The following is a 26,098-nucleotide window of genomic DNA, read 5'->3' as shown; positions in this document are numbered from 1 at the left end:
TGAAAACGTATACAAAGTCAATGGGTTAAAATCCCACAGCAGAGAAACTGCACCTTTAAATACGTAATTTGCCTTTAAACTGAAACCTTTTTATAAAATATTACTTGATATTCTGACTCTTGGGAATATTTTCAATCAAATGGCAAACGTAAAAAAATACGATTTCTTTTTCATTCTCATAGTAATTCTCGGCCGAAGTTCAGAACTACTTAATAAGATATATCAGTGTTGTATAGGGAAAGACTCGTGGAGAAAGCTGTGTACAAAGTCTATGAGAAAAATTAATTATTCATAAATCCATAATAAATCACTTGATGACGTCACCATGACGACACTCCTTGGGACACATCTTGGCTATAGGGACTATGCTTATGCCAACTTTCAATGATATCTGACAAAGATTAATGCCAAAGTGCTATAATACGTCTCTGTCTATGCGCATGCATGAACATAAAATCTGTCAAAGTTAGCCGAAAATCGGCTAAAACGGTCAATGTGGACAGGATTTGACCTCAGCAACACGTGCGCTGCAGGCTGACTGACATACGATGTATGTGCCTATGTACAACGTACGTGCATGTACATGTACATTGTGGACGTCCTGTCCTTAGCATGTTTTGAAGCAGAGGTATTGTCAACGTGAAGTTTTAAGTGTGCGCAGGGTATGTTCGAGTTCGCTTATCGCCTCGAAACTTTGAAATTTATTAGACCTACCCTTAAATCGACAATTAAAGTAAAAACTAACATAAAAACTGCCACGGTTGATTTTTCAGGAATTTTCAAATGAAAAAGGCTCTTTTTATTATAACTTCCGGTCTGATGACGTCATTCGCCTAAAACTTCGCACATGTTGTAAGTGGGTCAAGGTCATTATATACACCATTATTTAGGCGTTTCCGACAACCTTCGCCACAGACATCTATTCAAAATACATTTTTGCAAATTTTCAACCTGTCGCTAGAGGGCGCTCGAATATTGCATGACGTCATTGGTAGATGATTTGAAGAATACTTTTAGCCAAGACACTAACACTGTTAAAAACAAGTTCATATCTATTACCATTTTCAAATAATAAGCCACTTCCGGTTTTGGCCTTTTTCGACCGGAAGCAAGGGTCACGTGATTTCACGCACACTGAATGAAATAAAGACCTCAACCTACTCTACCATTTGCCGGCAACAGAATGCTGCGGACGCGTACGGTTGATTTCTTATGCATTTTTAAATATTAAAAGTGTCACAATTTAACTGCCTATAAATACACACTGGATGACGTCATCATGACGTCATCATTACACAAAGTTGTTTGAATAAGGGTCTTTGCTTGGACAAAGATTGGTGTAAATAAATTACTGGCAAAGAGTCAAAAATGCCCTTTGAAAATCGATAATTTTTTTTAAATTTCTGTGTACAAAGTCTATGGGAAAAATTAAATATTCAAAAATCTATAATAAATTAGTCAATGACGTCACCATGACGTCAATCTTCGGGACACATCTTTGCTATAGGGACTATGCTTATGCAAACTTTGAATGATGTCTGACAAAGATTAATGCCAAAAGTGGCACTGAGAAAAAATGTGCACAAAGTCTATGGGGTTTTGGCGACAAAAAGAAGAAGGAAACTAGAGGTCTATGTCTGTTTGCAACAGAACATAGGGCTTTTCCGCATTATGATTTGTTTTAATCAATAATATGCCCTGAATATTCATGAACATAAAATTTGTCAAAAGAATTTTGCATTTTGCATGTTGCGTTCGGGAGATATGGCTAAAAGGTCCAAACAAATAAATATTCATATAAAATCTCAGGATGACGTCATCATGACGTCACCTCATTTTTAATCTATAACACATCCTGGTATAGCCACATACCAAGTTTCAACCCAATCGGACTTACATTTCTGTAGATATAAGATTTCACAATATGTACGTAAATTTCAAAAATCAATAAAAAATGAGGTGATGACGTCATCGTGACGTCATAGTCTAGGCAGAATTTTTGTATGAGGGTCTTCCTTGGCTGTAACTTTGATGACGATTCCAGATCGCCAAGTTATAAAAATGGTGGCTTGAAAACGTGTACAATGGGTTAAAAATCCAACAGCAGAAAAACTGCACCTGTAAATACGTGATTTGCCTTTAAACTGAAACATTTTTATCAAATATTACTTGATATTCTGACTCTTGGGAATATTTTCAATCAAATGACAGGCGTAAAAAATACGATTTCTTTTTCCTTCTCATAGTAATTCTCAGCCGAAGTTCAGAACTACTCAGTAAGATATATCAGTGTTGTATAGGAAAAGACTTGTCGAGAAAGCTGTGTACAAAGTCTATGAGAAAAATTAATTATTCATGAATCCATAATAAATCATTTGATGATGATGTCATCATGATGTCATAGTTTTGGCATAATTTTTGTATGAGGGTCTTTCTTGGCTGTAACTTTGATGACGATTCCAGATCGCAAAGTTATGAAAATGGTGGCTTGAAAACGTGTACAAAGTCAATAGGTTAAAAATCCCACAGCAGAAAAACTGCACCTTTAAATTAGCGATTTTCCTTTAAACTGAAACATTTTTATAAAATATTACTTGCTATTCTAACTCTTGGGAATATTTTCAATCAAATGACAGGCGTAAAAAATACGATTTCTTTTTCCTTCTCATAGTAATTCTCAGCCGAAGTTCAGAACTACTCAGTAAGATATATCAGTGTTGTATAGGGAAAGACTTGTGGAGAAAGCTGGGTACAAAGTCTATGAGAAAAATTAATTATTCATAAATCCATAATAAATCACTTGATGACGTCATCATTACGTTACTCTTCGGGACACATCTTGGCTATAGGGACTATGCTTATGCCAACTTTCAATGATGTCTGACAAAGATTAATGCCAAAAGTGATATAATACGTCCCTGTCTATGCGCATGCATGAACATAAAATCTGTCAAAGTTAGCCGAAAATCAGCTAAAACGGTCACTGTGGACAGGATTTGACCTCAGCAACACGTGCGCTGCAGGCTGACTGACATACGATGTATGTGCCTATGTACAACGTACGTGCATGTACATGTACATGTACATTGTGGACGTCCTGTCCTGTGCATGTTTTGAAGCAGAGGTATTGTCAACGTGAAGTTTTAAGCGTGCGCAGGGTATGTTCGAGTTCGCTTATCGCCTCGAAACTTTGAAATGTTTTAGACCTACCCTTCAATCGACAATTAAAGTAAAAACAAATATAAAAACTGCCATGGTTGATTTTTCAGGAATTTTCAAATGAAAAAGGGTCTTTTTATTATAACTTCCGGTCTGATGACGTCATTTGCCTAAAACTTCGCACACGTCTTAAGTGGGTCAAGGTCATTATATACACCAATATTTAGGCGATTCCGACAAACTTCACCACAGACATCTATTCAAAATACATTTTTGCTAATGTTCAACCTGTCGCTAGAGGGCGCTCGAAGATTGCATGACGTCATCGGTAGATGATTTGAAGAATTCTATCGGCCAAGAGACTAACACCGTTAAAAGCAAGTTCATTTCTATAACCATTTTCAAATAATAAGCCACTTCCGGTTTGGGCCTTTTTCGACCGGAAGCAAGGGTCACGTGATTGCACGCACACTGAATGAAATAAAGACCTTAACCTACTCTACCACTTGCCGGCAACAGAATGCTGCGGACGCGTATGGTTGATTTCTTATGCATTTTTAAATATTAAAAGTGTCACAATTTAATTGCCTATCAATCAACACAGGATGACGTCATCATGACGTCATCATTCCACAATGTTGTTTGAATTAGGGTCTTTGCTTGGACAAAGAGTGGTGTAAATGAATTACTGGCAAAGAGTCAAAAATGCCCTTTGAAAAGCGACAATTTTTTTTTAATTTCTGTGTACAAAGTCTATGGGAAAAATTAAATATTCAAAAATCTATAATAAATTAGTCGATGACGTCACCATGACGTCAATCTTCGGGACACATCTTTGCTATAGGGACTATGCTTATGCAAACTTTGAATGATGTCTGACAAAGATTAATGCCAAAAGTGGCACTGAGAAAAAACGTGCACAAAGTCTATGGGGTTTTGGCGACAAAAAGAAGAAGGAAAAAAAACTAGAGATCTATGTCTGTTTGCAACAGAACATAGGGCTTTTCCGCATTATGATTTTTTTTATCAATAATATGCCCTGAATATAAAATTCATGAACATAAAATCTGTCAAAATTAGCCGAAAAATCAGCTAAAACGGTCACTGTGGACAGGATTTCACCTCGGCAATACGATGTATGTGCGTGTGTACAAGGTCTTGGCTTGGACAAAGAGTGATCTATATAAAATACTGGCAAAGAGTCGAAAACGCACTTTGAAAATCGACAATTATTTTTAAATTTTTGATGACGTCATCGTGACGTCATTTCGAACTTTGCATACTAGTATGATTAACTACCTACCCACCAAGTTTCATGACAATTGGACCTTTTCTTATATGAGTTTGGAAAAATTGCATTTTGATGACGTCATGATGACGTCACACATTTTTCAAGTTTTGTGCGAATAGCTATTCCATAACAGACCAAATGCAAAAAAGAATTTTGCATTTTGCATGTTGCGTTCGGGAGATATGGCTAAAAGGTCCAAAAAAATAAATATTCATATAAAATCTCAGGATGACGTCATCATGACGTCACCTCATTTTAAATCTATAACACATCCTGGTATAGCCACATACCAAGTTTCAACCCAATCGGACTTACATTTCTGTAGATATAAGACTTCACAATATGTACGTAAAGTTTCAAAAATCAATTAAAAAATTAGGTGATGACGTCATCGTGACGTCATAGTCTTGACATAATTTTTGTATGAGGGTCTTCCTTGGCTGTAACTTTGATGACGATTCCAGATCGCCAAGTTATAAAAATGGTGGCTTGAAAACGTGTACAAAGTCAATGGGTTAAAAATCCAACAGCAGAAAAACTGCACCTTTAAATACGTGATTTGCCTTTAAACTGAAACAGTTTTATAAAATATTACTTGATATTCTGACTCTTGGGAATATTTTCAATCGAATGGCAAACGTAAAAAAATACGATTTCTTTTTCCTTCTCATAGTAATTCTCGGCCGAAGTTCAAAACTACTCAGTAAGATATATCAGTGTTGTATAGGAAAAGACTTGTGGAGAAAGCTGTGTACAAAGTCTATGAGAAAAATTAATTATTCATGAATCCATAATAAATCACTTGATGATGACGTCATCATGATGTCATAGTCTTGGCATAATTTTTGTATGAGGGTCTTCCTTGGCTGTAACTTTGATGACGATTCCAGAACGCCAAGTTATGAAAATGGTGGCTTGAAAACGTGTACAAAGTCAATGGGTTAAAAATCCAACAGCAGAAAAACTGCACCTTTAAATACGTGATTTGCCTTTAAACTGAAACATTTTTATAAAATATTACTTGATATTCTGACTCTTGGGAATATTTTCAATCGAATGGCAAACTTAAAAAAATACGATTTCTTTTTCCTTCTCATACTAATTCTCTCGGCCGAAGTTCAGAACTACTCAGTAAGATATATCAGTGTTGTATAGGAAAAGACTTGTGGAGAAAGCTGTGTACGAAGTCTATGAGAAAAATTAATTATACATGAATCCATAATAAATCACTTGATGATGACGTCATCATGATGTCATAGTCTTGGCATAATTTTTGTATGAGGGTCTTCCTTGGCTGTAACTTTGATGACGATTCCAGATCGCCAAGTTATGAAAATGGTGGCTTGAAAACGTGTACAAAGTCAATAGGTTAAAAATCCCACAGCAGAAAAACTGTACCTTTAAATGCGTGATTTTCCTTTAAACTGAAACATTTTTATAAAATATTACTTGCTATTCTAACTCTTGGGAATATTTTCAATCAAATGACAGGCGTAAAAAAATACGATTTCTTTTTCCTTCTCATAGTAATTCTCAGCCGAAGTTCAGAACTACTCAGTAAGATATATCAGTGTTCAATAGGGAAAGACTTGTGGAGAAAGCTGTGTACAAAGTCTATGAGAAAAATTAATTATTCATAAGTCCATAATAAATCACTTGATGACGTCACCATGACGTCACTCTTCGGGACACATCTTGGCTATAGGGACTATGCTTATGCCAACTTTCAATGATATCTGACAAAGATTAATGCCAAAAGTGCTATAATACGTCCCTGTCTATGCGCATGCATGAACATAAAATCTGTCAAAGTTTAGCCGAAAATCGGCTAAAACGGTCACTGTGGACAGGATTTGACTTCAGCAGCACGTGCGCTGCAGGCTGACTGACATACGATGTATGTGCCTATGTACAACGTACGTGCATGTACATGTGCATGTTTTGAAGCAGAGGTATTGTCAACGTGAAGTTTTAAGCGTGCGCAGGGTATGTTCGAGTTCGCTTATCGCCTCGAAACTTCAAAATGTTTTAGACCTACCCTTCAATCGACAATTAAAGTAAAAACAAGTATAAAAACTGCCATGGTTGAGTTTTCAGGAATTTTCAAATGAAAAAGGGTCTTTTTATTATAACTTCCGGTCTGATGACGTCATTCGCCTTAAACTTCGGACACGTCTTAAGTGGGTCAAGGTCATCATATACACCAATATTTAGGCAATTCCGACAAACTTCGCCACAGACATCTCTTCAAAATACATTTTTGCTAATTTTCAACCTGTCGCTAGAGGGGCGGTCGAAGATTGCATGACGTCATTGGTAGATGATTTGAAGAATACTTTTAGCCAAGAGTCTAACACCGTTAAAAGCAAGTTCATTTCTATTACCATTTTCAAATAATAAGCCACTTCCGGTTTGGGCCTTTTTCGACCGGAAGCAAGGGTCACGTGATTGCACGCACACTGAATGAAATAAAGACCTCAATCTACTCTACCACTTGCCGGCAACAGAATGCTGCGGACGCGTACGATTGATTTCTTATGCATTTTTAAATATTAAAAGTGTCGAAATTTAATTGCCTATAAATAAATACAGGATGACGTCATCATGACGTCATCATTCCACAATGTTGTTTGAATTAGGGTCTTTGCTTGGACAAAGAGTGGTGTTAATGAATAACCGGCAAAGAGTCGAAAATGCCCTTTGAAAAGCGACAGTTTGTTTTAAATTTCTGTGTACAAAGTCTATGGGAAAATTAAATATTCAAAAATCTATAATAAATTAGTCGATGACGTCACCATGACGTCAATCTTCGGGACACATCTTTGCTATAGGGACTATGCTTATGCCAACTTTGAATGATGTCTGACAAAGATTAATGCCAAAAGTGGCGTGTAGAAAAAACGTGTACAAAGCCTATGGGCTTTTGGGAAAAAAAGAAGAAGAGGAAGAAGAAGAAGAAGAAGAAGAAGAAGAAGAAGAAGAAGAAGAAGAAAGAAAAAAAATCAGAACAAAAAGAAAGGCTTTTCCGCAACAATGCGGAAAAGCCAAAAAAAAAAAAAAAAATGAGAACAAAAACAAAGGCTTTTCCGCACTATGCGGAAAAGCCAAAAAAAAAAAAATGAGAACAAAAACAAAGGCTTTTCCGCACTATGCGGAAAAGCCAAAAAAGGAAAAAAAAAAAACTTTAACGAAAACAATAGCTGTTCCCAATTGAAATTGGGAACAGCTAAAAAAACTTTAACGAAAACAAGAGCTGTTCCCAATTGAAATTGGGAACAGCTAAAAAAAGGCTACTACCTGTAAATGGACATGTGAGCTTAAGTTCTGTCATTGTCTGCAGACAGAAATGTTTCTAACACACACTACACCATTGCTCATAACTTCAGCGTAATCAAACCAACTGGTGTTGATTATGCTTTAACAACTTCCAGATTATACTCACTACAGCTGATCTTGAAGTGCAGCTAAACATCCTAAATCCCCACACAAAAGATGAAAATCTCTTGAGCTTTGTAATAGGTCCTGATGCTATTGCCATGAATTCCTAATGAGGTATTAGCAGAGTGGAGCAGGATATGTACACAGCAGGGTGAGGCATTATAACCACGATAACTGACTGTAATGATTACATCAGGAGACTGCAAGGTTCTCCTGACTGAAGAGCTACACTGTACATGCACATTATGTCACACTGATGCTGGAATCCAAATTTGAGATGTCCTTATTTAAGCTTGCAGAAATTTCACTTCAGCCTCTTTATCGACAGCAGATTGAGTAGTCTCCATTATTTCTAGACACATAACACATGCATACACACATGTGTAAACTCAGTTTCATGGAATGAGAAGATTGAGTAAGGTCTTGGCATCATCGAGAACCTGCCCTTCAATGTGCATACTGCACTGCTTCTTGTAAAACACCATTACAATGCTGCTTTTTTGTCTACTTTAACTAACATCAATACTTCCTTGTAAGGTGAAAGAGAGTTGTGAGCACCTGTATATAATCATGAGCAGCCTCATTGTGGCTGCACATAGATGCAAGTACTGTGCAAACAAGCATGCCTGGTGCCTGGCCCTGTAATCCTCAATTGAAGAGAGGAACTCTAACACTTACAATGGATAAACTATTAAGAGACACTGTACAAGTGAAGTTTATTCATCCTGATGTATCTTGACTACGTACGTATGTATTGAAGTCTAAGGTTAATATCATTTCTATAATAACTGCTGATTCTTCACCAGGTTCACACAATTCCAATTTTGCAAAGAATAAAAAATTAATGTATTGCAGGTTTATGATCTAAAAATCAGAAGAATACATTTGAAGCTGTTAAATTGGAAAGGTTGAAGCCAAGTTACATGTATGTGCATGAAAATGTTGTTCACTACATGTACATTGTAGTGGTTGTTGGAGGCCATTCAGAATAGTCAAAGTTTAAAAATTTCGATCTTTTTTCGAAATTGTGGGTGGGTGGGTCAAAGGAAATAACTGAAAATAGAAATTCAGTTTCAATTAAAATTATAGACAAAAAAATAATACTAGAGAGGGGGGGGGGGGGGAACAGCGGCCTGTTAGAGATTGTCTGTCATGTCTGTGCTGTTCCGTTGTCATATAGGCCTATTATTAACCTAGATTCTGACTATTTCCAATGAATCTTAGGTCAGGCAGCCACCAATGTCAAGTGACCAAACGGGAGGAATTCTTCCCGTTTCCGAAAATGTCCGAAGTTTACGCTCCCAGGAATTTCCGGGTGTATTATTGTATTTACCTGTTTATATGTGTAATTATTCGGCAATTGATATTCGAGGGAAAACCCACGGAATCAGGTAGGGACCGAAAACCCAATCCATACTGGCCCAGGCAGGATTCGAACCCAGGTCACAGCGGTGGAGAGTGGGGAAAGTACCGCTATGCTGTCATACATGCAGAAAACATTGTACAACGTTTTGCGTGCTTGGCAATTTCCTCTTCTGTTTCAACTACAAAGTTGCATGCTGGAAGCCTGGAGTTAAATGCCATTGAAAACTCCTGAGCTAGGACAGCATTAACCTCAAATGTCTGCTTCATTTGTAGCATTACTTTGTTCTTCAGTGTATATGATATATTTAATAGCCATTCAACATTTAAAAATCAAAAATTTGGGTGGATGGGTGGGTCAAATCAATTTCGAAAAAGATCGAAAATTTTAAACATTGACTATTCTGAATGACCCTTTTAAAAAGCAGGGGGAAAAATTAAGGTGAACTCTAAACGTACCAATATTTCATAGTAAGACGAACATTCGACTTCTAGTTAAATGAGATTCAAATTTCATATCACTTCCTCGGTCATAAAAAAAACACTTTAATGGCACCTAAATTATCACTGGTTTCTGTTTCGTGATCAAGTACATGTAGGTATTTTGAGCCCTGATGTACAGCACATCAAGGTGATGCGCTTAAGGTGCAGAGAAACAATTAACTTCATGTAAGTTCAACATAAAAAGGGAGGGAACAATGCAATACACAAAATACAACATGAGGACCAAACAAAGCAGCTAAATGTATTTAAATGCTGTTTGAAAAAGATGGGTCTTCAGAGCACATTCAAAAATTAAAGGTAGAATAAAATTGAGGTAGAATATTACAGATATTTTGTGGAAGTTTGTACCATACAATAGGTCCTAATTGAGAAAAGGATCAGTCCCCAAATATAGTTTTGGGTACTGCAAGCAGGGATGAATTTGAAGACCCAAGGCACCTACACATGGAGAAGGGTTTTAATGAATTAACAAATTACGAATTGTATTCAGGGGTAGAACCATGTAAACAAAAAAAAAAAACCAAATAAAAAACAAGCAGTGATTTGTAAACTATTCAAAATTGTACAGGCAGCCAATTGAGGAATGCAACATTGGAGTTGTGTGAGTTTTACGACTTGTACTACATCTATGCTAGCTGTGTTCTGTAGTTTCTGTAATTATGCAAGCTGTGTTTGGGATAATTCGTTAAGAAGTGAGTTGCAGCAGTCTCAACAAGATGATATGAGGGTATGAACAATCTTTTCAGTGGCTGAATGAGAAAGGTAATGTCAAGGTTTTGCAACTGGTACAGTACAGATTTACAAATTGAAATAGCAGATCGTTGTACTGACAATTGAAGAGGGGAACTCTAACACTGACAGTGGATACATTATTAAGAGAAGCTGTACATGTGCATAGAGTGAAATTTATTCATCTTGTTATATGTTCAAAGTATCTGTTATCCGTCTTAAATCTAAAGGTAAAATGTATTGATGTGAGAAAATTAAACATGAAACATAACAGTAAACTATGTAGATATATAAAAAAAAATTACTGAGTATAAAGTTAAACTTAGAGATCCTTTGCCCTCTTTTTACCCTGTTCACATGCATGTTTATTTTTGTGTTATACGTTCTAAATTGTTACGGTACCTTTTGCTCTTTTATCTTCTGTAGTTATAAATTGCGATCTGGGTTTTTCTTTAACCTTAAACTTTTCTCTCAATTATCTTTACCTTAAACATGCTTCAATTCATAAACATCACCAAGTCAACTTCCTTTTTATGCAAAACTTAAGGGATCAATATGATTATTTTGTGGCTGCTGCTTTGTGGCTGAGTCTTGTCGGAAACATTTTTTGTTATTTTCAAATTGGAACAAAGACACTTTATTGAACTCTGAAGAACAAGTTAATTACATGAACTGGTTTGGAATTCCCTTGCTCACATTTCACGCATGCTTGCTTTATTTGGCGAATTCAAACAACCACAACTGACGCAACATGAAGCTACAACGAATTTGATTGACCCAATATGACATTATAATTGAATGAACTATTATTGTAATTCAATTGTTGATAATTGCAATTGCATGCTTTTAGTTTTATTTTGAAGAAATGTTGATCTAAACCGCATCCAAATTCGTGTGAAAGTGGGTGATTTGTCATCATCAATTTGGCTACAAAATCTATTAATTATACCAACCGGGAAAACCAATACTGCAACTTAATCATGAGTCACTACTTTTCTATTCATGCCTGGAAAACTTTAATGTAACTGGTTGCTATTCATTTTTGAACCACAATAAGCCAACCGTTTTGTTTTCTATAGATCTGCTCCATGGGTAATTCCCCTTTTATCAAAGGGATAACCTTGTATAAGCTTGGTAACAGGAAATGGTAATATCCTAATGTTAGTCAGCACTTTTCTTGATCCACAGATATGCATCATCGCCCCCCCCCAGAGAGATGTTATATGCGTTCTATCCCCCACATTGTTTTCCCTGTACACAAGTGAATGCCTTAGTGAAAATGAAACATACACTATTATCAAATATACGATACGGTAGTTACTAATTTCCTAACAACGGAGAAAACAAATGACTACATCGCAGCTGTGAGGAGATTTACTGAGTGGTGCGGTGCTTATCACCTTCAGTTGAATGTATCCAAAACAAAAGAACTGATATTTGACTTTCGAAGGAAAGCAGAACGACATGAACCGCTCGTACAAAGATTGTACTTTTGAGAACGCTGAATAATCTTCATGTAGACAAGACAATTTTGGTCTTGTTCTATTGGGCCCTAATCCAAAGTGTACTGACGTACAATATAGCATGTTACTATGGAAATGCGAAACAGGTAAACAGGGACCACTTAGATCGTGTAAGATGGGTGGCATCAGGTTGCAACATTTTTTCCCAAAATTAATGATGAATAGCCCTATACTCGTGTGCCCTAACGTGGCGCACTTCGAAGCTTACCCAACTTTCCTCGTGTAGTGTTGCCAAACCTCTTTGTTGATAAACCTCAAATTCATGCAATGAAATACTAGTACTTTTACCTTTTTAATGCTTGCTATTTAACCAAGTTGTGAACAATTCCGGTTTCATAAAATTTAATCCGAAATGCAAAAACGGTCGCATCCGGAAATTGGGCACAAATTGGCGGAGTGTTCCCTAACGTGGCGCACTTGAATAAATCTCAGAAAATTCCAAATTAACATTTAAGAATTTCTGTAAACTTGATAAATTCTGATAAATCATTATAATCTTTACTTACAAACCCAGCCACATGTTTTTCAGAAAATTATTTTCTTATTTTTCGGGGCATTTTCAAAGTGTTCACTTTGCACATGAAAATAAAATCGGAAAATCACGCCAAAATAATTTTTTCTTTTAACTTTGTAACGGGTAAATAAACTCGCGATTGATGAACGGGAGTGTTTAGAACTTGATGAAATTTCACTTTCTGTGAAATTTCAGTTAAAACTTTTGCTCTAGCTAGGCGCTACAGGCGAAAAATAAAAGTGCGCCACGTTAGGCATGTTACTTGTTAGGGGCCGCGCCACGTTAGGGTACATCAACAATACATGAAATATGAATCTAGCAAGCATAGCAAATCTTACCATTGTTTCACTTTCAAACAGACCCCACCAGTTCCACCAATAACTAACAAATACTAAAGTGAATACGAAAACACAAGAGTAAGGTCTTTGGGTGGCGAAATTAAGAGCATCTACGAAAACATTCATCATCATCACAGTGACGATTGTCATGTCATGTGCACGTGTGTTTGCGTTTGCATAATACGCAGGGTGACCGTTAGTCTGAGTATCACCCGTTCTACGGAGCGCGCCGTGTGCTCCGTACGAGCGTCTATTACATAGACTAGGTGACCGTAAGGTCATGACCAAATTCTGCTAAATGCGATTCAAAAATCTGCAATACAGATTTGTAGTATTGCCATAGAGCTGTATTATACAGCTCTATGAGTATTGCCTTAATTAAGGTTCAAATTACATTATAAACAATCTATTGTCACATAAAAATTTCAGACAAAACGCATGCAGTTGCCAACCTGTCCCATTTTTATGCAAGGGTTTGTTTGAAAAGATTGAAGCTTCTTTAAAACAAATGTACCATATTTTTCAAATTTGCTGTGTTTTTCTGTCAAATAACCATTTTTGCAGAATTCCGCCAGAAATCTGCAAAAAAATCCATTCTGTCAAATTTTCTGTCAAACTTGGTTTAAAAAAAAAAAAAAAAAATCTGTCAAAGTCTGACGAAAATCGGCTAAAACGGTCACTCTGATAGCGCGGGCGACAATCCTCAACAGAGGGCGCTCTCGCAAACTTTGAGATATCGACGTCGGCCTAGCCTCAACCTCGTCCCCAGTGCTTACTTTATTTCCAGCCGCGTTTCCAGAGAGCAGGTAGTGGTGGGCGCGTACTGCTCGACACCCTGGGGACGATGTTGGCCTAGCCTAGCCTGAGATCGATGGGCTTATAACGGGACAGTAGCAAACAGTGCAAAACTTGCAAAGTCCCAATTAAAATGGGGCATGTGTGGTCTGCATACGTGACTAGTCCGGACACTGCTCCTGATCTGCACAAATTACCAACTTTTAATCCACTTTATGGGTTCCCAGAGGGTAGAGAAGAAAGGGGTGAGTGCCCACGTTTGCTCAAACTTTTATTAGGCGAGGCTAACGTATCGCCGTGTATTTACGACACTATTCCACTCAGCTCATATATAATCATGTAGCTCTAGCTTGACAATGCTTGAGTAACTCCAGCTGACATGCAGGAATTCACCTGTGTACAACTAATACACTTTTATACAGGGCCACTTGTAACGGTCTTACCGACCATTACCAGGTTCGGATGGAGGGGATTGGGACTCTTGCGGACTCGTCTTGGCTTTACATGATTACTATTACTAGTAATACTATCTTTATTAACATCGACATAGAAATGTCATGGCTGAATGGCAGCCATGATGAAGTAGGCCTGTTTTGTTTACGGTTTTGACTGGAACCGGCTACCCTTTCCCAGTCAAGGTCAGGTACCCGGGTACCCGTAAAAGCCCTCCCCCCCTCCAAAAAAACCCCGGAAGTAAGTGTTTTTCATTTATAACGCCAACCCGGAAGTAAGTGCTTTCGTTTCTAAATGCCCCATTGTGTTCTATAATGCTTTCTGTGCAGGTATACCGATTTGCAAAAGGTCGATTTGTCAGTAAAAAATAGGAATTGCAAATTCAATGTCTATTATATACAGCACAGGTCTGAGTTTTATGAATATGAAATAAAAGAAACGCAAGGTGATAGTTTGAAGACATCGATGACAAAGTCGGCGAACTTCCAAGAGCTCCCCGTTGTGTATTCTCCAGTGAGTCCATCCGGCCATCACCTCAGCCCAGGTGGCCCACTGACTGCAGCGCTGGTTGTAGCATGCATGCAGATCGCGCAGCATGGTCGGCTTACTCGGCTAGGCATGCGTACGACGACCGGCACGGCAGTCAGTACAGTACGTGCGTTGTGATTGGCCAGTTCCGCAGAAAATATTGGCGGGCGGTTATTTTTTTTATTATATCATTTGTTGTTAATGGTATATTTTTTTTTCTACACTTTGTTCGATCATAGGAAATTATAAATGCCCTGAAAACTTTCTCAGGTTTTGAGACATCGTACATAAAAAAAAAATCGGGTTAAAGAAAAACAATTAATTAACAAACAGTTTTGACTTTTTCTCAAAATCTGACCAAACGTGGCTACTTCCTGAACGTGGCATGATGATCACCGGACATTAAGGTTATGAGACAGGGAATGTCAGGGACAAGAAATAATCACACAGACACAGCAAAGTAACTTAGGCTTACATTTTGTCATCTTTTTTTATTGTGCGTGACTGCAATTAAAATGCCAATCACTTAGTATCGTTTGTTTATTCCGCCATCTGCGGTGCATCAAAGAAGATCATTTCCTGGCATCTCGCTACGAGAAACTTATTAAAAACACATACAATGGGTCAACTTTCGTGCTTCTGGAGACGCATCAATTCAAACTTCAAAGATAGTCAACAAAACTGAATACAAACTAAAAACCGCAAGAAGGAGTTTTTTGAATGGTCGGTAATTCACTTTGGACTTTGTAAATCTTAGGTTACGGACTTGTTATGGGTACTACCCGCCATCTGTGGCATCAGAGAAGATGATTTCCTGGCTAGCGGCTACAAGAAGCTTTATTACAAATACAAACAATGGGTTGATACTATCGTGTTTCGCCACTTTCGGGCATCTGGAGACGCATCAAAGTCTAAATAAAACTGAAAACAAACTATAAACCGCAAAATGGAGTTTGGAATCGTCGGTAAACTCACTCTGAACTTTGTAAATCTTCTGTTAGTAATATTTGAATGCATGTACATGTGTACTTGTGGTTTTTTTTTGTCTCGGATGTTGCGTCGAAATTTATAAATTTGGTTACGGGTACCCGACCCAATAAAATGGAGACGGTTCTTGGCCTCCGCGGGCGGGTACCTGGGTACCCGCAACAGGCTTATGATGAAGCATGGTCTAAACATTCCCACAATGCAATAGGACATATGGGCTGTACCATTATGAGCCTAAGGGGCGCTAGGTATTTACTCTACAGTGCATTCTGTATAGAATGTCCCGCTACACACTCCATTTATCCGCACATCTGTCAAGCGCAATTTGAGTCCCACGCGCGAGTTTAAACCTGCGCGCGCAAGTTTTAACTGCGCGAGTGACTCTCGAAGCACGCAAACTACAAACTTGCGCAAATAGTAGGGGGGCCAATGTGCAGATTTGGGTTCCCGTCGAAATTTCATGTTAATTTTTGGCAACCATTATAAATGTAATCTTATGAGTCCTGAGAACAAGAAAATTGATGTTGCCATTTTTTCCATTGACCTTTAGTGACCTTGACCTGAGGTCAAAGTTCATGGGTCATTTTCACCTAAAATTTGCCTTTCGGAAGGGTTTGCAAAGATTTTCCAGGCAAGTGAGCACATATTGTATTTGGTTGAGAGTTTCTCCATAATAATAAATGTTATTATTAATGTATTTATGGGTTTTCCTGAAGAAAACATGGGAAAATGTCACTTTTGCCCGAAAAGGGCTGGGTTGTTTTGACCATCTCACGCAGATTCCGCCCCCCCCCCCATGACCTCGGCCATCGAGTGACGAAAAATTATGAAACTTGGTACATGCATAGAACAACATAACATGAACAAACCCAAGAAATTTCATGACTAAAGTGAAAAAAGTAGGAGTCAATTTCTCAACATAACAGTTTATTAGAATACAAGTTCTTGAAAATGTGAATTTGCGCAGATACTAAAAACCCATAGCTCTCAGTGCCTACTGGCAACTGAAATTTACAAAAAAGTGTATTTTTTTCGAGGTTAATTTATTCAGGAACTGTGTGGGAAAGGGAACTGGATAGATTGTAAACACATTGCTGTTCCGGACAAAAGGTATATAGGCCTATTTCAAAATGTTCAAAAACATGTACCGGTATAGTCATTGTTTTTTTCCCCTCAAACTTCCTCATTATTTTTTACAAACAATATTAACAATGCTGTGTTTTGCGAGAGTGATTAGTTTAGTCAAGAACAGCCAATGATTTCACAGGTTTGAAAGTAGGGCCTACTACCAGAAAGCAAGACTTGTCAGACAAAATAAATTTTCTCTCTTTGAGAAAAAAAGGAACACTGAAATCAGGTAAAATTATGGATCCATCATCGTCTCGTTCGAGACTTTCAACAATGGGCGAGAGAAAATAATGCTCAATATAATTTTGCATTAATTTATTGTATTAATTTTACTTGGGATTCATAGGAAATATAGGTAGGCCCTACACACAATTTATTACAAAATTTACTACAATATATTCAGGAACAGAAATGTACGAAGAGATTTAAAGACGAAAATAAAAAAACTAAAAAAACACATTGCCGACGATGTCTTTTGATTAACTGTGCTGACTTCTGACAGAAGTACAGGAACGCGGCCCGCAAATATAAAGGTATCAGAACATATACCTAAACGAAACGAAACGAAAGTACGAAAGGAAACGAAAGGAAACGAAAGGAAACGAAACTACGAATAACAAATTAAAAAAATAATAAAGCATGTTTTTTTAATTCAACACCTATCTCCACATTAGACGAATTTCCCGAAACGTGGACGAATCTGAATGCTTTATATTATATTTGCGAATTACACTGGAGACATAATAGGAATTACATTCGAATTCGGAATAAACAATGGAGCCCAACGACGTTCTGGAACGAAATTAAAGTATCTTTCCAAGGAATGCTATATTATACAATTGTTGAAGTAACTGGGAAAACCATAATTAAATATTAATTTTAAAACAAAATCCTCATTTTACAAGCATTCTGTTCAAGTAAGCGTAAATACACAATTACATAATTCATTGCATTTTATTCTGTATAATAATGTTTACACGGCATTGTAACATTTTATTGTGTGGAAATGGCAACATTGAATAAATGTTTCTACTACTACTATTAACAGTCTTTTTCCCGCCGTAAAATAGCTCCAAAATAGTGCCGTATAGCTCCAAAATAGTGCCGACTGATCGGGGGAGTATAATTATGGAGCAAACCGAGGTTTTGATCGCATTTCACAAGTGATTTTGATCTCAGGCATACCCCACCAAAAAGCCCTCAATTGCACACTTTGTCAGCCAAAACGATTACTCACAGTATTACCGCATCGTCATTGGTGAAACTGTAATTGCAAGAACATCCCTAGGGGCTGCCGCACTGATTACATCCCAGGCCTAGCAGCATCCCGTAGTGCTGAACTTTACAGGAAATAGAGACGCATGTATGAAAACGACTCTCTTGCTGTCGATACCATCTCATCTGGGGAGGAATTAATAACAGCCATATCAGAACAGCTTCAAAGCTTGTGGCAAACCCTTGTGGTAACCACCAATATGGCCAAGAAGCCAATATATGGCCTCCAAGCCTGGAGTATAATATAAAAAAAGCTCAGCCAAGTGAACAGCATTGTAACATCACCGCCAACCAAATAGCCCACAACAACTGCTATTTAAATGGTAAAGTGCCACGTTCTCCTGATAAGCGACCGAAAGCCAAGCTCCGCCAGAAAGACCCCGCCATCGACCTTATTGGCTTCATCAAATCCTTCTCTGCTAATGAACTTGCGACTGGCATAAATAAAGAACAGGAAATCAACCAAACTGGATAACATTTTCACCAAAGAACTGAAACATCTTGGACCAAACGCCTCAAATTGGTTACTCCAGCTCATCAACACCTGCCTCGCCACACAAACAATACCTAAAGTGTGGCAAAAGTCGAAGGTCATCGCCCTCCTAAAACCCGGAAAAAACCCAATGCATGTCAAAACTTATCGTCCCAAAGTCACACATTCAAGTTGCTGGAATACTTCCTCCTCAACCTTCTTGCCTCTTCATTGAGAAACAACTGATACAGGAACAGGCAGGCAGGCTTCCGTCCCGGCAAATCTACAACGGGACAGCTTCTAAACCTCACTCAGTACATTAAGGACTGCTTCCATCAGAAAAAATATATCACCGGCGCTGTCTTTGTTGATCTTACAGCTGCTTTTGACAGTGTTAACCGTTGCTGACCCCTTCAGAAGATCCTGGACATGACAGCAGACCTGACCCTTATCCAGTTTATTGGTGTTCTATTGAAGAACCATCGTTTCGTTGTAGTATTCAAAGGCAGAGTAGAGTACGTCTTCAAAGGCACGGTCCCCCAAGGGAAGACGTTGACCGATGTTCTTGACCAGTCACAGCAGTGCTTCACTGTGAGTCACCTGAAAGCGATCAACCCTGCTATTAAGACCCAAGTGTGTGCCTCCTGGGTTGACCAGACTGGTGGCGTCTCCCCCACTACATGAGATGCCAATCAAGCCTGCAGAAGCCTTACCTGCAGGATCCAATGCAGGATGGAAGACCTGGAGGTGCTTAAATCACCTCCGCTCTGGAGTGGCTCGCACCAAAAGAAGTGGGGATTTTCCTCAACCGACAAACACCCTGTGCGAGTGTGGTACTGCAGAGGACACTTTACAACATTTCATATTTAGATGCCAGGCACTAAAGGGTTGGTCATATTTAGGCCCTAAAAGGGGGGGGGGGCGGATTTTCCCTCTTTCAACTTTTTCCGCGATACTCTTGAAAAAAATTATTCATTTCACGGCCTGAGCTGTCCTGACTTTTTAGCCTCGAGTCTTGCACATCTTTTGATACCAAAAACAAAATTCGAACCACAGGTTGCCGCGCAGCGAAATATTTTCGGCGCTACTCTCCGTCAAAACTGAATTTCCCCACATACGTAGTGTACACAATTGAATTACCATACGTGCTTATGAATAATTAATTAGCCGTAATTCCAAAACCCTTTAACCCATAGTCATGAAATTTCTTGGGTTTGTTCATGTTATGTTGTTCTATGCATGTACCAAGTTTCATAATTTTTCGTCACTCGATGGCCGAGGTCATGGGGGGGGGGGGGCCGGAATCTGCGTGAGATGGTCAAAACAACCCAGCCCTTTTCGGGCAAAAGTGACATTTTCCCATGTTTTCTTCAGGAAAACCCATAAATACATTAATAATAACATTTATTATTATGGAGAAACTCTCAACCAAATACAATATGTGCTCACTTGCCTCGAAAATCTTCGCAAACCCTTCCGAAAGGCAAATTTTAGGTGAAAATGACCCATGAACTTTGACCTCAGGTCAAGGTATTTAAAGGTCAATGGAAAAAATGGCAACATCAATTTTCTTGTTCTCAGGACTCATAAGATTACATTTATAATGGTTGCCATAAATTAACATGACATGCCAACGGAAGTACATTGGCCCCCCCACTAAAAGGCGATCGCAATTTAAGACCCTTGCGCAAGTTTAAACTTGCGTGCGCAAGGTAAAGTGTACGTATAATGTTAGCAAATGGCAATCGCGGGCTTACAAAATTGTGACGGCGTTGTTATCTAGTTTGCATGGCATTTGTTTTGTTTTTTTCCACCACGAACTTCCCATGACTGAGGGAGTTTAATTATGGACTAGGGTTTAACTATCAAGTATCTTGCACTCTCCTGAGTATTTGAGTGGGGGGGGGGGGGGCATTTGGGGATCTTAGTTCCATGGTTTCACTATCCTATTGTTTTTGTATGTAATGTTGATTAATATGATTTTTTTTCAACATTTCCTTTTAAAAATACAAAACCTTTATTCAGATAATCCCTCACAAAATGTAGGGATGTTGCTTTGTATAAGCCTTAAGGGTGCGTGTTATTTCTGTGCGGCAACCAAGATGGACCTTATATGTTTTAATTTGCAACTGGGTGTAATTAACATTATCTTTTTTTTTTAATAAAGAAAGACATTGAGTGCTCTACAAGTAAATGTTTGAACTTAGCTCTACCATGTCTACTGCTCTACAAAATGTCCGTGTTTAAATAAAACCCTGCCACATGATTTGCGATAATGTACACCCGAAATTTCTGTTTTCCTTTTCTTATTTCAATTTTAGTTATCACTGAAATAAAGTTCACTCTTTTTGCCCGGCTTTGTGGATTTCTTGAGGATTTTGTAATTAATAATAACAATCATAATAATAATTGGCATTTAAGAACGCTCTTATTAGTAAACTAAATCACAGCGCTTACAGTATTATTATTATCCCTGATCATTGGGCCAATTTAACATTCCAAATAAGAGCTCAAGTCAATTCCAAAAACAACCATGACAACACAAAACTAACAGACAAAGTAAAAAAGGGAATAAAACATGAAACCTCACTGAATTCATGCAATGCTCTCATAAAACCTGAAAGACAAGTAATGATCTGAATTTTGTAACGCCAACACTTAAGGTCTCTGAATTTGTTATGCAAATTACAACATTAACCAAATGAAAGATTACATGCACACACTTAATAAAACCTCGTCCTTGTTGTGAATACACAATTTTTGGCTGAATGGATAAAACTATAGGCCAATAGTGCTGACCATCTGTGCTGAGCAGCTCTGTTAAAAAAAGCGAAATTTGAAATATAACAATGTCTTGTGTGCACAATATGCCTTTCTCAATATTCATGCTGGAACATGGGTGAAACCAAAGCCAAGGGTATATGTTCATTCTTTGTGATAGGCCTATGAAAGGTATGGATTCCAAATACAATGTGTTGAATATGCACATCACCCAGAACAATGCTAAGGGTATCAGCAATCCATACATACATATTAAAAGAAAGAAAAAGAAAGAGAAAGAGGCAAAATTTGGGTGCCGAGTTGGCTCGGTGCCGAGTTGGCTAGGTGCCGACTAGGTGCCGAGTTGGCAAGGTGCCGAGTGGACAAGGTGCTGAGTTGGCAGGTGCCGAGTTGGCTAGGTGCCGAAGTGACTGACATTCATCTCGATGTGGATTGGTACCTCTGGGGTGGGTTGAAATTCCTCCAATGTCAAACAAAAATGTGAAATTTGCCAGAATTTTGTTCACCAGGATCATTTGAGTCTCGCACTCAGCCGTCTCTCGTCGGCGCTTTAATTCTCTTGACCAACTACAGCGTGGATTTCATTCCGAGAGTGTCTTTGTGCCTCGCGCGATGAAATGAAAGCTGCTCTGTAGTTGTTGAAGAGAATTAAAACGCCCTCAGTCGACGGCAAATGATGAGAGACGACCGAGTGCAAGAATCCAATGATCCTGGTGAACGAACTTCTGGTAAATTTCACATTTTTGTTTGACATTTGAGGAATTTCAACCCACCCCAGAGGTACCAATCCACATCAAGATAATACTTATGAAATACTGAGGTCAAACATTTTGTGACAGGAGATTTTGGAGTTTTGAAAAAATTGAGAATTTTCTGCTACAGCAACTTCAATTGGTCTTTCTGTACCTTACAGTTCTGGAAGTAATGTAGGCCTACCCGAAAAGATAGAACTTTGTCAAGTTTTTATTTTCACATTTAGACTTTGTATTTTATTTATGCTTTAGAAGCACACTCACCATCTAAAGCGATAGAAAATTAATCCCCCCTTTTTCAGACGTCTGTATTTCGTGTAATTTCCAGGTTAATTTTGCACATGTTAGCGTATCTAAATTCCAACACAAAATGACATCTGAAAAAGGGGGGACTAATTTTCTATCGCTTTCAAGAGGGTGAGTGTGCTTCTAAAGCATAAATAAACTACAAACAAAGTCTAAATGTGAAAATTAAAACTTGACAAGGTTCTACATTTTCAGGTTCATGTTCCAAGTGTGGCCTTTATTTACGGAGGAAGTCCAGTAAATTGGCCTCATTTAGGGGGCTAGGAGCAACTATAGAATGCAGGGCCATGTGAGAAGTGGTTTGGTGTTTAGTTGGATGCGATGTAGACACGTAAACGTGGCGTCAATAACAACAACTCCATGCTCCAACCTCGCATAAAAACACTCCAAATTGTCACGCGGCACGTGACAGTCTCCATGAAGGCAACTTTCAAGCATTTCAACTGCATAGGTTATAAATACTGAACTGTAATGCCCCTCTATTTATTGACATTTGCCAGAGACACTTTCGAATTCGGCAAAAATCAAAGCTCATCACCTCCCAAACTGCATATTTGTGGCCTATTGCTATTCGTGGCCTATTGCTAATATACACGTCATGCATATTATTTGCATACACTATAAGGAGAGCCTATTCTGGATTCACTGCCAGCTACCTGTATGTACCCATATTTGAAGTCCGAAGAACAATGGGGACAGGGTATCAGACTACAGTGTATGTTATCCCATACACTAACATTTTCAGATTTACAAAAAGTAGGATGCTTCCATTTGTAATGCATAAATAAATACTGTTATAAATAATTAAACAGTAACTTATTTGAAATTTGGAAAGTTCGCAACTCGGGAAATGCATTAAATAAAAAGCTATGCCCCCTCCCTCCCTAAACAAGGGCAGGATATAGCTTATCTGCATCCAAAAAGGCAGCAAAGTTCCTTGTACCACTTGTAGAATTTGTTGGTAGAAAGATTGATTTCAAATGTTTTTCCTTCCCTTTTCAGTGATGATTGCAACGCAGGAGGAAATGAACAAAGCTCAAGTCCCTCTGGATCGCAGAGATTACTGTGCTCATCTCTTCATTGCGTGGTATAAGTGTAGAAGAGACAACTTCCCCAACGTGTTTGCCTGCAAGCATTCAAAACATGACTATGAACACTGTGAATATGGAGAGTAAGTATATTCACATCACTCCATGTGAAAAAAACTAGTAACTGTTATTGGGTTTTAGAAAAGTAGACCAAGTTTCCCAACTATGTTTTGGTGTCCAATTTGTTAAGTTGCATTCATGTTTGCTCATATTCACAGGAAGTATGTTTGAACTTGCCTTAATTCACAAACAACTGTAGATAATGTTGTTTAAAGAAGTGGGAAGTTGTTACCAGCCCAGCCTTCATAAAAGATTTCTTATGTAGCTAGTGCAAAAGCCTCTTGGTTTTTTTAAAAACATTTTTTGCCTGCTTTTCTCAAACCCAGTTACAAATGAGTGAAGTTAATGATAGTGATGATGCATGCTGAAAGGTAATATACAACATTTGCAAACAATGTTGTATATTACCTTTAAAGGGAAGATACAACATTTGCAAACATTACGAAACAAAATGATCAAATTATCACGAAATACCTTCCTGGATTGTTAGGGAATGATAGTCTAAAACATTCTGTAAAATCGTGGCTCCTGGTAGGCTGTCATTTTCATGAAAAATGGGATTTTTCCAATGCTGGTCGTTGGAGAAAACTGGCTTTTTTCAAAACGTGCTCCTAATTTTTCATAATTAGTTATTCTGCGTTTTCTTTGCAATTGATTACACACCTGTGAAGGGGTACAAGCCTGTTAGACTGATTCTCTGACCTTACAATTCCCCGAAGTCTATAAATTGCTCTGTTTCATCTTAAGTGGGGTCAGGGAATCAGACTACAAGAACATGATTGGTTTTCTTGGTTTTCCAGCATCTACAAGCCCAATCGTGAAACAAGTCATTTTAACAATATTTGCTATAACATACTAATCCTCCAAATCCATTTATTTCTGAAAATTGCAGCAAAAGCAAATGTTGTACATTCCCTTTAAAACAAATGTATTTTACCATCATTGAAAAAAAACTTTTTTGGTTACAACTGCCCCTAATTTACCAAATGTAGTTAGTCCACATTTTGTTTGCAATCGGTTACACATGCGTGAACTAGTGCAAGTCTTCTAGTCTGGTTCCCATGACCTAATGATCTACAAACTGCTCCATTTCATCTGAATTCCGAAGTAGGTTCAGGGAACCATACTAAAAGAACGTCACTTTTTTCTTGGTTTTCCCAGCATTTATGAACTCAAAAGTTCAAACAGCTCAGTGTATCAACATTTGCTATAAAATACTACTTCCCAAATCTATCCATTTCTGGAAATTACAGCAAAAGCAAACATTGTTTATTTCTTCTGTATGTTGTTCATTTACAACTTTATGTTGTTCACTTGATGTGCTAGTTATCATCCCTTCACATTGTCAGTCATTTCTCAGCCCATGAGGTCCCTAGAGAAAAGCCAACCTCAATTGTTTACTTGCTTGCAGATACTGTCCTCACCTAGCCTAGTCATGTGAGGGAGGAGGCAGAAACTCTGACTGCCTTGCCAACACAATGCATTGTTGAATGAACATTTTTAACAAATTTTTTTTCACAGTTTTAAGAAATTATTTTCACTTTCTCCTGCAGTTTTGTGATGCGTATGAAGGAGTACGAACGAGAGAAGCGATTGCTAGCACGGGCTAAGAGGAAGAGGCTACGAGAGGAAAAGGAAAAGCTCAAAGATTGAAACAAAGTTGCTTTTATTGTTTAGATGTGTGTGTTTAGTAAGATTTCAAAAAAAAAAGAAACATGAAAACAGATTTTCAAGGAAGTTTAAAGTTCAGTTGAAGATTGAAATTGAATTAAAGAGAACTTAAGATGATGCCGTTCATGATTCTGGAATTTGTTGGAAAAGACATGGGGAGAGATTGCATACATTGTATTAAATTGGAGGGGATTGCTTGATTGTGATGTTACATGTGTATCATATTGCATCAATTGTCATTTCTTTGACTGTGCCACTTCTTGAGTAACTTTATAATGTTGTGTGCTGAAACTATCTGCCAATAAGTGAATCAGACATTTGTTCATCACCCATGTCATCAGATATACTCAGTTTTAAACATATTAAACAATTGTTGCAGTGGGTCCACAGGATGAATAGATTCGAACCATCTTATTGACAAACATATAATTTTTGTTTGCTGTATTTTCACCAATGACACCTTCCCTGTTGTGCAACTTCTACTAGGTTTTTCTAGCACAGTTGTGCTGTGAAGAATGATATCCCTAGTGTATCCTTTGTGTTTGAAGCATGAAATGAGTCAGATAATAAAGACATTTTAGTTGTACAAGTTCAAGTGAATGCATTGATCTTTTTCCTTCGTTTGATTTGGTAATAGTGTTCTCTGTATGGAGGCTCAAGAGGGCCATGTACATTGTTTTTGAGGTGTGACATTCTCCGTACATATATATGAAGCCTTAAATAATCTATGTACATGTACATGGCTTTAAACTGTCATATGTTCCAGTGTTGTATTCAAGTTCATCACAAGTCCTTCCACAAGTCAAGTCACAAGTAATATGGGATAGGAAAGCCTTTTGTCACATTTCATTTTACTTGAGAATTGATTTGAGACTAGATTGGTGGATTTGTAATGGACTTGTGAGGAATTATGATGAACTTGACTACAACAAAACATATTCATA

General features: G+C 37.9%; 2 protein-coding genes across 3 annotated transcripts in view; one reads left to right on the top strand and one right to left on the bottom strand.

Moving 5' to 3' along the window:
• LOC119728233 (glutathione peroxidase-like) overlaps positions 1-13,023 on the bottom strand; it is a 32,815-nt gene extending 19,792 nt beyond the window's left edge. The window contains exon 1 of one of the 2 annotated variants that reach the window (XM_038200387.1): positions 12,859-13,023. In XM_038200387.1, coding sequence (XP_038056315.1) covers positions 12,859-13,008 — 150 coding nt within the window. In that variant the 5' untranslated portion in view covers positions 13,009-13,023. Of the gene's footprint in view, positions 1-7,892; positions 8,413-12,858 lie in introns of those variants that run through there. The other variant, XM_038200388.1, reaches the window with a different exon arrangement.
• A 681-nt stretch (positions 13,024-13,704) lies between these two features.
• Positions 13,705-25,749, top strand: LOC119728231 (NADH dehydrogenase [ubiquinone] 1 beta subcomplex subunit 7-like). Its single transcript, XM_038200385.1, has 3 exons — positions 13,705-13,898; positions 23,338-23,506; positions 25,037-25,749. The coding sequence occupies exons 1-3, from the start codon at positions 13,787-13,789 to the stop codon at positions 25,134-25,136; spliced, it is 381 nt and encodes a 126-aa protein (XP_038056313.1). The 5' UTR covers positions 13,705-13,786; the 3' UTR covers positions 25,137-25,749.
• Positions 25,750-26,098: the final 349 nt, after the last annotated feature.

The sequence above is a fragment of the Patiria miniata genome, unplaced genomic scaffold, assembly GCF_015706575.1.
Source record: "Patiria miniata isolate m_02_andy unplaced genomic scaffold, ASM1570657v1 HiC_scaffold_20, whole genome shotgun sequence".
NCBI lineage: Eukaryota > Metazoa > Echinodermata > Asteroidea > Valvatida > Asterinidae > Patiria > Patiria miniata.
The sequence above is the reverse complement of the archived record's forward strand: the minus strand, read 5'-3'. Positions and strand labels throughout refer to the sequence as shown.

Coding starts and splice junctions, on each gene's coding strand:
- LOC119728231 (XM_038200385.1), top strand. CDS start 13,787: ATGGGGCATGTGTGGTCTGCATACGTGACTAGTCCGGACACTGCTCCT. Junction 13,899..23,337: donor AGAGGGTAGAGAAGAAAGGG/GTGAGTGCCCAC, acceptor TTCCCTTTTCAG/TGATGATTGCAACGCAGGAG. Junction 23,507..25,036: donor GAACACTGTGAATATGGAGA/GTAAGTATATTC, acceptor TTTCTCCTGCAG/TTTTGTGATGCGTATGAAGG.